This window comes from Carettochelys insculpta, chromosome 13 (assembly GCF_033958435.1).
Source record: "Carettochelys insculpta isolate YL-2023 chromosome 13, ASM3395843v1, whole genome shotgun sequence".
In the NCBI taxonomy this organism is placed as follows: Eukaryota; Metazoa; Chordata; order Testudines; family Carettochelyidae; genus Carettochelys; species Carettochelys insculpta.
In genome coordinates this window covers 13,885,178-13,897,008 of record NC_134149.1, presented here as the reverse complement: position 1 = coordinate 13,897,008, position 11,831 = coordinate 13,885,178, and the positions used below count along the sequence as shown (strand labels likewise).

Sequence of the window (11,831 nt, the reverse complement as noted above, 5' to 3'; positions counted from 1 at the left end):
GCTGTTGGAAACCCAGCAAGCCCCCTGAGTTTAGCGGGAGGAAATATGGGGAGCTGAATGGCGCACATCTGAGTTAAACACAGGCCTCTGCAACACCCCTACACCCTATGGGCACCAGCCACAGCCTCGCCCCAGCCCTGGAGCTGAACTGCAGCTGGCCCCTCTGCAGCACTGGCTGGAGCCAGACCTGGACAAGCCACACCCGGCAGACAGCGGGCGAGGCCCTGGCAGGGGCACTGGGAGCAGCCTGTTCCAGCTCAGGGGATAGGCTCTCGGGGGGACCCGCAGCCGGCTCCGTCCAGGGCCCTGGCATCGCTGCCCGGGTGGCACCGGGCTGATCAGATCGAGCCGCTGCTGGGCTCCTCAGTGACTGGCTGCCCCGTCTCCCGCCCCCGCTCGGGTTCTCCGCCTGCGGTGGGGCGCAGGAGCCCGCCGAGCTGGCCAGGGGAAGCCTTGCGCAGGCGCCAGCGGCCCCGGGCATGGCCAGGCGGGCTGCAGGGCGCAGCCGGCCGGGCTGGAGGCGCCGCGCTCCCGCCGTGTAGGCGCTGGGCAGCGCCGCAGCGGGCACCATGCGCCAGGCCCTGACTCAGCAGCGCTCCAGCGCCGTCCCCCTGCCTGACTCGGCGGGTAAGTGCAGCCCGGGCGGACCCGTCCACCCCCCCGCTCCCCCCGGCCTGGCTGCGGCTCCGCGGGCAGCGCCCCCTGCAAGGCCCCGCTCCTGCCCGGCAAGCGGCTGGGGGGGCCCAGGCGCGCGGCGGGCCGGGCCGGGCCGGATCGGATCGGATCGGGGCCGCTGGCGGTGGATTGGGCGCGCAGCGGCGCGGGGCCGAGGCAGCAAGTGGTCGGGGCCCCCCGGCCGCTGCGGCCGGACCTGCTCCTGGTCCCGCTTTGCAAAGCCTTGGCTGGCGCTGCCCGCGTTCAGCTCCCCGCCCGCTCCGCGAGCCCGGGGGCTGTGTTCGCTGATCCTTTGTCGCCACTAGCCACGCCTGCCCCTGGCCCGGGCAGGGCCCCAGCAACCCCCGCAGGGGGAAGCAGCATCCCCGCCTGGCCAATAACCTGAGGGGAGCAGGGAGCTGAAGTGACTTTCAGCCTTTGCAGGGCTGGAGCACGACCCCTGCTCTTGGGCTGCGCGTTTGTAACACTTCGGCGGCAGGGATCGAACCTGCGACCAGAGGGACTTAAGCTCTAGCACAGGGTTTCCCCAACCTTACAGAGTGGGAACCTTTTTTTTTTTTTTTAGGACCTTTTTTTGCACCCCAAAACTATAAACACACATGAAAAAACAATGAATGAAAAATGGATAAATGTTCACTGTTTATTGTTTATTCACAATAATAATAGTGCATAATGATATGAATCTTGATATAAAATACGGAAGTGCCTAACTGATTGTTGTTACCCTAATTACGCAGGGAAATACAAAATGTACCAGATGCATAGGCTTGTGCATGATGATTTGCATATTTCCAAAGGACCGGTATTTTTTCTCCAAGGACCGGACCACACTGTGGGAAAGGCTGCACCCTCACATGAGTGAAAGGCCAGCTGGTTCTTGGCCAGGGCTGTAGAGCAGAGACTTCACTCTCCCTAGTGGAGGTGCTCGGTGCCACTGGGATTATACTTTCCGACAGCGTTGATTCTGGGTCAGTCTGGGCCGTTTTGGGGACTGCTGTAGACATATTCTTGGGAGGCAATCAATGCATCAACTGGATTTTGTGCTAGGTTGGTTTGAAATGATGTTTGGACAGGAGTCAAGGGTCAGAATACAAGGTGGCTACAGTAGTTTAGACCGGGGTAAACAAACTGTTTACATCAGGCCCCACTTTTCATCCCTGCAGTTAGCAGCCTCCCACCCCCATCTGTGTAATGTAATCCAAACCAATGGAAATTTTGGTTGTATTCATAGGAAAATCCTTTCGGCGTGTCTAAGGAAATAAATTTGGAGACTGTAACAACGTAATTAGTTGATATAGAAATGTGAATATGTAAATGTAAAGCAGTAATGGATTTCAACATTTTAATGTGATAGATGAGCCTCAGCCCCAGCAGCTGATCGTGCTGCACCCCCTTTAGGAAATTTCATGCCCCCCACTTTGCTCACCTCTGTCGTAGAGCCATAGAAGTAGCTTGAGCTCGAGATATTCGGCCTGAGCCGCATAATACCCTGTCTTCAGATATCGTACCTTGCCTTTTCCTGTCCTCTCTCCGTCCGGTGAGCTGACCCGCTTTAGACCTCCTGTCTATCCTAGGTACCACTTTTGGCCATATGCATTCATGAGACTTTTGGGCTATTCTGAAAGGGTTTTTTCCCCAATCTATTTAATTTTTCCTTATGAGAACCATTTCAAGTAAGTATCTATTTAGTGCCTCTGCCATTAAAGCACGCTTCAATGCAGTGATCTCAAATCCTAGTACCCTGTATGTTCAATTACATAATTGTGCAAGCCACTAGACCAATTCCAAGTAATGGAAGTGAATGCTAAAAGGCTCAATGACAAAGGAATAAGTGATAAATATGTGCTCATTGTGTGCTGCCTTCTCCACTTCTGATAATCATTTTATTTTTTTAGTCGGTGACCTAAGAATATACCCATGACAATACAAATAAAGATAAACTACACTACACTTTTGAAAGTGACCTGAGAAACTGGTTTGTGTTTGTTTTTTCCAGAGACAGACACATTTTAAATAGGTTAGCAAAACATACACCACAAACTATGCTGATTTCTAACTCTTCCTTTTGCCTTCCCAAAATAATTAATTCAAACTAACATGCATATTAACTAGCGATTGAAGTTGGTTAATATGAGATAAAATGCAGGACTAATTTAAGTTATTCTTTATAAATGAGTTGATGACTTTTTTTTTTTTTTTTTTACTTTTCTCCAACTGTAGCCATTTGTCTAACTTAAACCTGTAAGCTGAATAGTAACAGAGAGAAAGCTGTGCTAGTCTATATACTATCAGAACAAAACCTTGATAATATTTTTCTGATTTGTCAACCTTGATTACTATTTTTGGTTCTCTGTGCCTTACGTATTGAGTCTGTGCTGGTATGGCTATGATCTGAAGAAGTGGGTCTGTCCCACGAAAGCTCATCACCTAATAAATTATTCTGTTAGTCTTTAAAGTGCTACTGGACTGCTTTTTTGTTTTTAAACCTGCACATCTGAGAATTTAAGGCATCCACCCGGAAGTAAATTTATAAAAACAATTAAATTGAGATGTAATAAACTACAAACAATTGAGCATCAGGGAAAGCTACATTTTAGTGTTTGTCAGGCAGCAAATACACAGCAAATGTTCTGGTTAAGTCAGATTTTAAATGCTTTAGCAGGACATATTTTATATTATTAACTTATTCAACACATTTAGCAAAACACAAAACAAAAATATTCAGCGTTCTATACACGTTCACGCCACTCAATCCCGCAGCGTGTAAAATACCAGGACGTGGTGAGAAGAGGTCTGGCCTGGATTTTAGGGGAAGTGTTGATAATCTTTGAAGGAAGTGGCTGTAGGAAAAGCTGTTTGAAATCTTTTTGTTTTTTAATTGAATAGTTTTGTAGCTATTCTTCATTAGTCAGCATTAGTGTGGGTAAGCCCTTGTACTAGCGATGCTTGCCCTGGTCTCACTCATGCTGTTATCTCATGAAGCATTACTTCCCTGAGTTTTTGCCAAACTTTCAAGGTATTTTTTCCACGGGGCATTAGAATTAGTAAATAAATAAATAATGTTACATAAATGTTGAGCATCCGTTCTGGAGCAGAACGCCCCCATCCCAGTAACTAACTGTTCATTCTGAATAGAAACTTTTCCGTAGTGGGTGACACTTTCAGACCGCGCTTTAAGAAGGTTAAAGGACTTTGCTGAAGCTAGTGTGTGCGTCTCAGTGGGAGGAACAGTGAAACTGCAGGAAAAACAGCTGGCCCTTGGCATGCAGAGCTAAGGGCCAAACATTTGTAGCTGACTGGTTGTCACCCTTCATGATAATTGACCTTGAAGTCTGCAGCTAAGGTTAATTCAGTCAGCCTGACACAGGAATATTACTGGGATAATTCCTTGATCTAGCAGACCTTCCATGCAGTCCCAATGAAATCAGGGGGAGTCAGGATGGCTTGCACAAGTAGGTTACAAGATCGTGGTCTGTTCCACAAGAGGCTGAAGTGTGTGGTGCAGAGATGTCACATGATGCAATGGGACAGTCAATCAGGCTGCTGTGATGTCACTATGTGTAGGGAACCGTCGAGAGTTCCTCTGCTACACAGTGAAGTGCCGTGTACAGATCAATCACCTTTCAAGAGGCTTCCAGAAAATGGGTTGCTTAATGGTGATGGCGCAAGGCCTTCTTAAGAGCTTGTCTGTAAGGTGTTCCACTGTAACCGTGGTTACAAGGTGTTCCACTGTAACCGAGTCGGTAGTACGATCCCCCCTGAGTGAGTGCAGTTTCCCTGGCATAAAGGAGTTTTATACTGGTACTCTTGTATGGGAAGTGAAATGAGTTGTGCTTTATAAGTCACTTTTAAATTAGGGTCACCACGTTGCCCTGTGGCAAATATGGAACACTGGCCTGGGGGGAGAGGGGGCTGCTGTCCCATTTCAGAGCTCCTGGGCAATGGAGGCACCAGGGAGGGGGCTCTATAGCCTCTCTATGAGGGGGAGTGGAGGATGGGGGCTCTTCAGCCTCCTGGTTGGGGGTTCCAAGAATGAGGGTTCACAGCCACCCAGCAGAGGGAGTCAGGGGATGTAGAAGCTGCTCTGCGGCAGGGTTCACCGGGGAACAGGGCAGCCGCCCCCAGAGGAGCTTCTTCGCAGTCAGAGCTGACTCCCCTAGGTGTGGGGTGCCAGAAAACGAGGCACCTACCCCATGATGGAGCTCACTTACAGCTGCCCCAGGGAGGAGCTCCCCTGCAGCAGGAGCTGCAGCCCTGAAACACCAGGTGTGGGGAGCAGGAGCTCCACAAAACATGGGACAATTTGCCCGTTTTCTTTAAAAAGTTGGGATGCTGGTGAGACTGCTTAAATAAGGGACTGTCCTGGTAAAAACAGGACGAATAGTCACCCTACTTTTGTATGAATAAAACTGCATCCATGCAAGGGGCTGTGCAAATATTTAGCTAAGAACTCACGCCCCAGCCGACATAGATACATCATTACAATACCGCACATCAACCAGAAGGGAAGGCGAACTGGGATTACGACTGGTATGCCTGGGGAATATGGCCTGGAGACAGAAGCCTGCCTCAGAAGGCTGATTGCTGTAGAGGTTCACTTTACTTAACTGGGGGGAATGGGAGAATCTGGGACAGTGCTTGCCGGAGTTTGAGTGTGGGATCTTCCTTCGTGGGTCTGGTCCTTTCTTTTTTCTACATCATTCACTGTTCCTCTGGGTTGGCTCTTTAGAATACCAGATGGAAAGTATTGGGGAAGCCCTTAGAATGTTTAAAAGTTGCTGGTTAAGCTGTTCTAAGAACCACAAAATTGACTAAACAGCAACTTCTAAGCACTGCAGACTTCAGATAACTCAGATTTTGAATCATCCCGACAGCTCCCAAGAGCTTTCACAGTCTGGATAGCCAGGCAGGGGAGCTTTTGGAAATATATTGTACTGCCAGCTGGACTCCCACACTTAGTTAGGTTTCCATAATTTATAAAATGTAATCAGAAGCCCTGGTCAGCAAAGTTACTTAAACTTCAAAAATTTATATTGAATAAACAGCGAGTTTTTAGACATCACAACCGGCTTTCTCACTGTCTAATGGACTCATTACTTTATACTTACACTCTTTCAGGCAATCTGTAAATATTTAAGCTTTTTTTTTAAATCTAATCCATAATCTAAGTATATATTGGCAGATTTATATACATTTTAATAGTCACAAAGTGACTAAAAATACCTGTTGCGCAGTTATAATTTCATATTTATGCCACGGGGAGAGGCAGAAGGATTGTTACTAATGTACGTTTACACAGAAGATTGTGGTTACTTGTATTTCTCATCATGTGAAACAATCATCTTAAAAAGTGGGTGGTGGCTGTGTAATTTAACAAAGGTAAATAGACTAAATTAGACTTTATTTAATATGTGCACAATCATAAAATAATATTCTTTGTGAGCTTCGTTGTCCTGGGCATTGGACACTAGATCAGCATAAATTCACTGAAGGCTATGCAGATTTACACCTGCTGAGCTTCATCCCCATATATAGCCAAAAGTGATAGATATAACTTAATTCCAGGCCAACAGTGGTTTGTGTAGTCAGCTAAGGTGAGAAGTGGCTGACAGAAATAAAAAAGCTGGATATGGGATTGTCAGCGAGAAAATAACGCGTTGACGGTGTGGGATGATGGGAGGGGGATTATGGGATATGGTTGCTGTCCCCAGATGGAATTAGCGAATTCTATTATGTATGTGTGTTTTTAGGCTCTTTCAATAGAAGAAAAAGAAATTCCCTCTACGTAACTGTGACTCTCCTCATTGTGTCAGTATTAATTCTTACGGTGGGCCTAGCCGCTACAACAAGAACCCAAAATGTGACTGTTGGAGGTTATTACCCTGGGGTTATTGTAAGTATAGAACTCGTAGGTAGGTCTAGAAAACTTCTTGCCTGCAAAGTCTTTTGTAATGCTGCAAATGTTATAAAAAGACAACCTTCTCCTCAATACTAACAGCTGCTCAGCTCCTTTATTGCCATTTATTATGTATTATTTTGTACATCCCACCTCATGTCCATGTGGAAAGCACATCTACTCAAACTGTGGTCTTCTCCAATCTAGGCTTAGGCAGTAATGATTCTTTGATCTACACAGCTCCAAATTTTCCAGATAAATGTTATTTTTGGCTGACATATGGTTGGTTGTAAAATATTTTTTCATTTGCATAAATCCAGTCCAATCCAGTGTGGTGTAAGAAAGAGAAACCCAAAACTGTTGGAAAACTATGGCCTGAAATTTTACATACATGAATTCAATGGGACCAATGGTACATTCAAAGATGTTTACAGAGTCATGGCCCCAAGCTAGAAAAAAACAGTTGGAGAAGAGAAAAAAAAATAGAGCTAGAATAGGGGTCAGCAACCTTTCTAAGGCAAAGTGCCAAAATTTGATCTTCTGACCTCTATATACCATGGGAGTGCTGGTGATACTTTTGAAAGTCACTAATAGTCCTGCTTACAATAGCTTCATTAATACATTAATTAAGATCCAGAGCTTTACCATTTAGGGCATGGTTGGGAGCATTAGCTGGTCTTTTCTTAATCCACAGGCAGCATGGCTTTGAACAAGCTCCTTGATGTATGGGGCAGGAGGGTGGAGTTGAGTTCCCAACTCGCCTGCCAATGAAAGTCAGCTAACGTGCCACTCTTGGCACCTGGGTGGGCTGGGGACTGCTGACCCCTGGGCTAGTTTTCTTTGTTTTGCAAGTGACAAGGGATTGATCCATGTCAAAATTGTTAACATGCCCATTTTTATTTTGAAAGGAAAAGGGGGAAATAAAATTCCCTCATAGAGGGATGTTTAACTTCTTGGCAGTAATTCATATTGTGAAAAAATTATTTAGTGATGGGAATATGTTTGGAGCCTAAGCATCCTGAAGCTCACTGGTTTGAATCCAACCCTGCTTGCTAGTGATTGAAAGTTGCCTTTCTATACTTGTCCAGCCTACATGAGGAGTGGTGCTAATCTCAATACAGTTTGTACTTCCAATGAACAAATGTCTCCAACCCTAAAAAGACCCTTCACCCTTCCCATCGGAAGATAAGGCTGAGATTCTTGAGGGTATTGGTTTAATTAAGTTTCTGAGGGATCGCTGTGTTAGACTGTTCAGCAAAAACAACAAGGAGTCCTGTGGCACCTCAAAGACTAAGAAAGATATTTGGACGTCGGCTTTCATGGGATGGAGCCCACTTCAGCAGATGCAAGAAGGAGTTCAGATGCACCTGGCAAAGTGAGATCCAGCCCACGGAAGCTGATGCCCAAATGAGTTTGTTACTCTATAAAGTTATATTGGACTCGCGGGTTTAATTATCTTACTCAGTATAGCCTGCTGGGGCCACCTGACAGTTCAGATGGCTCCTCTGCCACCAAATTCTCCCCGCCTGGGAGTTCATTAATCCACTGGCTGGAAATGGATGGTGGGTGACCTTTCATACCTTTCTGTACATGAGACCATTGCAATCTGCACTGCTGCTGGGTTATCCAGTCCATACTTAAAATAGCCAGGGTTTCACAACCCTCAGGGGTTTCTCTTTTCACCCATAAAGAAGCGGCTGGAAGGTGTGTGAGACTTCTCAAAGAAGCTCACTTCCATAGCTCTAGAAGAAAAGCCTCGTTCTGATTGTAGCACCCTAGGAAAATCTTGCACACGTATTTGAATCGGAGTAGAACAGGCAGAAGTGCAGAGCATTCAATGCGCCTGTTGCAACAGAAGGGAAAAACCCTAACCCGCTGAGACAGCAGTTTTTTCTTCCGACAGGCAAGGTTTTAGCCGTCTGAATATTTTTTCATAAGGGACTCATTAGGACACATTCTGCTTAGTCTCACTGATTTCCCTGGGTGAGTCTGTGCAGATATCAAAGGCAGAATTATTTCTGTAGGAAGTCATTGTTAAACAGAGACATCTTAATAATACTTAGCACTTTTCTTCCAATAATTGCTAAGTTCATATAGACGATGAGTAAGTTACACCCACTTTATAGATTGGCCTTTGAAGCCTAAAGAAGCTAAGTGATTTGCCTTAGGACATGCACCAGCTCTGTATCAGTTCTGGAGTGAAACTCAACCACCCCGAATACAATTTCTTGTTAAAAAGAAAACTGCTAATTTATATGCTCTCCCTCGCCTTCTCAGCTAATTTGTGTGGACTCCTACATTTTGTCTGGAGTAATAGATTTTACACTACTCTACAGTATTGATGGTATTTTTAGTAACTGCTTTGCTTAGTACTTATGTCTTTCCTTCCTGTATTTTGTCTGTTCTGTGCAAACACAATTTACCAATGGGGATGGGGCACATTGGTGAAGAACTATGTAAATTGATGGTTGTCTGAATCAAATGATTGCTTTCTTAGGCTTTTGTTCCTCTGTCTAGTGGGAATCTCAGTAAAAATGTCCCCTTGGTTGCGAGTTGTTTTTTTACCATTAAAATGGGAAGTGGAAGAACACTGGGATCAGAGCCTCAGCCAGCATCAGTAAGCATAGCTCCATCGGCGTCCATGCCTGTTGACACAAGCTGAGGACCTGGTCTTGGAGATCTGTAATGCGGCACACAGTTGTGCTGTAGTGGGGTGCCTAACCTCTGTGGCACTGAGGAACATGTGGGTTGTTTGTTGGTAATGTCTAATTTGTGCATTCACAGGAGCCAGCATGGCATAGTAGATAGAGCACTGGATTGGTTCTCAGCAAAGCTGGATTCCACTCCCAGCTCTGCCACTAACTTGATTCATGACCTGGGGCAAGACACTTCCACTCACCAGGCCTCAGTTTCCCCATGTGTAAAATGGGGGTAATGTTTCTCCCTTCTAAAGCACCTGGGCTGTGTCTACACGAGCCCCAAACTTCGAAATGACCACGCAAATGGCCATTTCGCAGTTTACTAATGAAGAGCTGAAATGCATATTCAGCGCTTCATTAGCATGCGGGTGGCTGCGGCACTTCGAAATTGATGTGCCTCACCACCGCACGTCTCGTCCCAACGGGGCTCCTTTTCGAAAGGACCCCGCCTACTTCAAAGTCACCTTATTCCCATCAGCTCATGGGAATAAGGGGACTTCGAAATTGACGTGCCTCGCCACCGCGCGGCTCGTCCTGACGGGGCTCCTTTTTGAAAGGACCCCACCTACCTCGAAGTCTTCTTATTCCCATCAGCTCATGGGAATAAGGGGACTTCGAAGTAGGAGGGGTCCTTTCGAAAAGAAGCCCCATTGGGACGAGCCGCGCGGCGGCGAGGCGCATCAATTTCAAAGTGCTGCGGCCGCCCACATGCTAATGAAGCGCTGAATATGCATTTCAGCACTTCATTAGTAAACTTCGAAATGGCCATTTGCGTGGCCATTTCGACGTTTGGGGCTAGTGTAGACGTAGCCCTGGAGACCTACAGATGAAATGTGCTATTGCTGGCATAACCTTAGATATGGAAAATGAAGTACACTCACTCCTTGCTTTTAAGGTCATACTGGCTCAGACCAAAGTTCCATCTAGCTCATAGGCACTGACGTCCCCCCTGGGGTGTGTGTGTGTGTGTGTTCTCCATCTCTGCCCTGCCTCCATTCCACCCCTTGTCCCCCAGCCTCTCCCCTCCAAGCACACTGCTTCTTCACTTCTCCTCCTGGAGCCTCACAGTGCCACAAAACTGCTGTTTTGTGCCAGTGGGCAGTGCTGGGAGGGACAGTGGCAGCTGGAGGGGGGCAACCTTTGTTTGCTGGTGGGTGCTGAGCATTTGCTAATTTTTTCCCCTGGGTGCTCCAGCCCCGAAGCACCCATGGAGTCGGCGCCTGTCCTTCTAGCTCAGTGTCCTGCCATCTGACAGTGGCCAATGTCAGATGCCCCAGAAGGAATGAGCAGAACAGTTGAACAGAACAGAACAAGTGATCCCTCTCCTGTCATACGTTCCCAGTTTCTGACAAACTAAGGCTAGAGACGTCATCCCTTCCCATCCCAGCTTATAGCCATTGATGGGCCTCTTCTTGTGAACTTATTTCATTCTTTTGTGAACCCTGTTACAGTCTTGGCCTTCACAACATCCTCCAGCAAAGAGTTCCACAGGTTGACTATGTTGTGTAGATAAGTACTTTCATTTGGTGACCCCTAGTTCCTGTGTTATGAGAATGAGTAAGTAACTCTCCCATATCTGCTTCCTCCACACCATTTCTGGTTTTATAGACCCTTTTACGTACTTGAAAGCTGTTATGTCCCATCTCAGTTCTTCTCTTTCCCAAGCTAAACAAACCCAGTTCTTTCTGTCTTCCCTCATAGGGCATGTTTTCTAGATCTTTAATAATTTTCCTTGCTCTTCTCTGGACCTTCTCCAGTATCTCCAGGTCTTTCCTGAAACGTGGTGCCCAGAACTGGACGCAATATTTCACTTGACGCCTAATCAGTGCAGGGTAGAGAGGAAGAATTACTTCCTGTGTCTTTTTTACAACACTCCTGTTAATACATCCCAGAATGATGTTTGCTTTTTTTTTTTTTTTTGCAGCAGTGTCAAACTGTTGACTCGTATTTAGCCCATTGCCCACTCTGACCTCTAGATCCCTTTCCACAGTACTTCATCCTAGGCAGTCACTTCCCATTTTGTATGTGTAATAATATATGGCGATACACATCTCATAGAACTGGAAGGGACCTCAGGAGGTCATCTAGTCCAGTCCCCTGCCCTCTTGGAAGGACTAAGTCCCATCTCCATCCCTGCCTTTTTATTGTTTAATAAAAGAAATTTTGAATCTATTTTGTCCCAGATCTCTAAGAGGCCCCCTCAAGGATTGACCTCACAACACTGGGTTCTAGCAGGGCAATGCTCACACCACTGAGTAGCCCTCCCCGAAGTGGAATACTTTGCATTTTTCATATTCAACTTCATCCTGTTTTCTCAGACCATGTCTCCAGTGTGTCCAAATCATTTTGAATTATAACCCTGTCCCTCAAAGCAGTTGCAACCTCTCCCGGCTTGGCATCAGCCACAAACTTTATAAGCATATTGTCTATGCCATTATCTAAATTGTACATGAAGGTACTGAACAGAGTCGGTCCCAAAACTGATCCTCACAGAACCCCGCTTGTTATGCCCTTCCAGTAGGACTGTGAACTATTGGTTATTATATTATAATAATAATATA

At 46.3% G+C, this 11,831-nt stretch overlaps 1 protein-coding gene across 5 annotated transcripts in view; it reads left to right on the top strand.

The window, feature by feature from the left end:
* The first annotated feature begins 252 nt into the window (after positions 1-252).
* Positions 253-11,831, top strand: part of TMEM255A (transmembrane protein 255A) — a 53,550-nt gene continuing 41,971 nt past the window's right edge. For 2 of the 5 annotated variants that reach the window (XM_075007456.1, XM_075007454.1), the window contains exons 1-2: positions 262-627; positions 6,426-6,568. In XM_075007456.1, coding sequence (XP_074863557.1) covers positions 570-627; positions 6,426-6,568 — 201 coding nt within the window. In that variant the 5' untranslated portion in view covers positions 262-569. Of the gene's footprint in view, positions 628-6,425; positions 6,569-11,831 lie in introns of all 5 variants that reach the window. The other 3 variants (XM_075007458.1, XM_075007453.1, XM_075007455.1) reach the window with 3 other exon arrangements.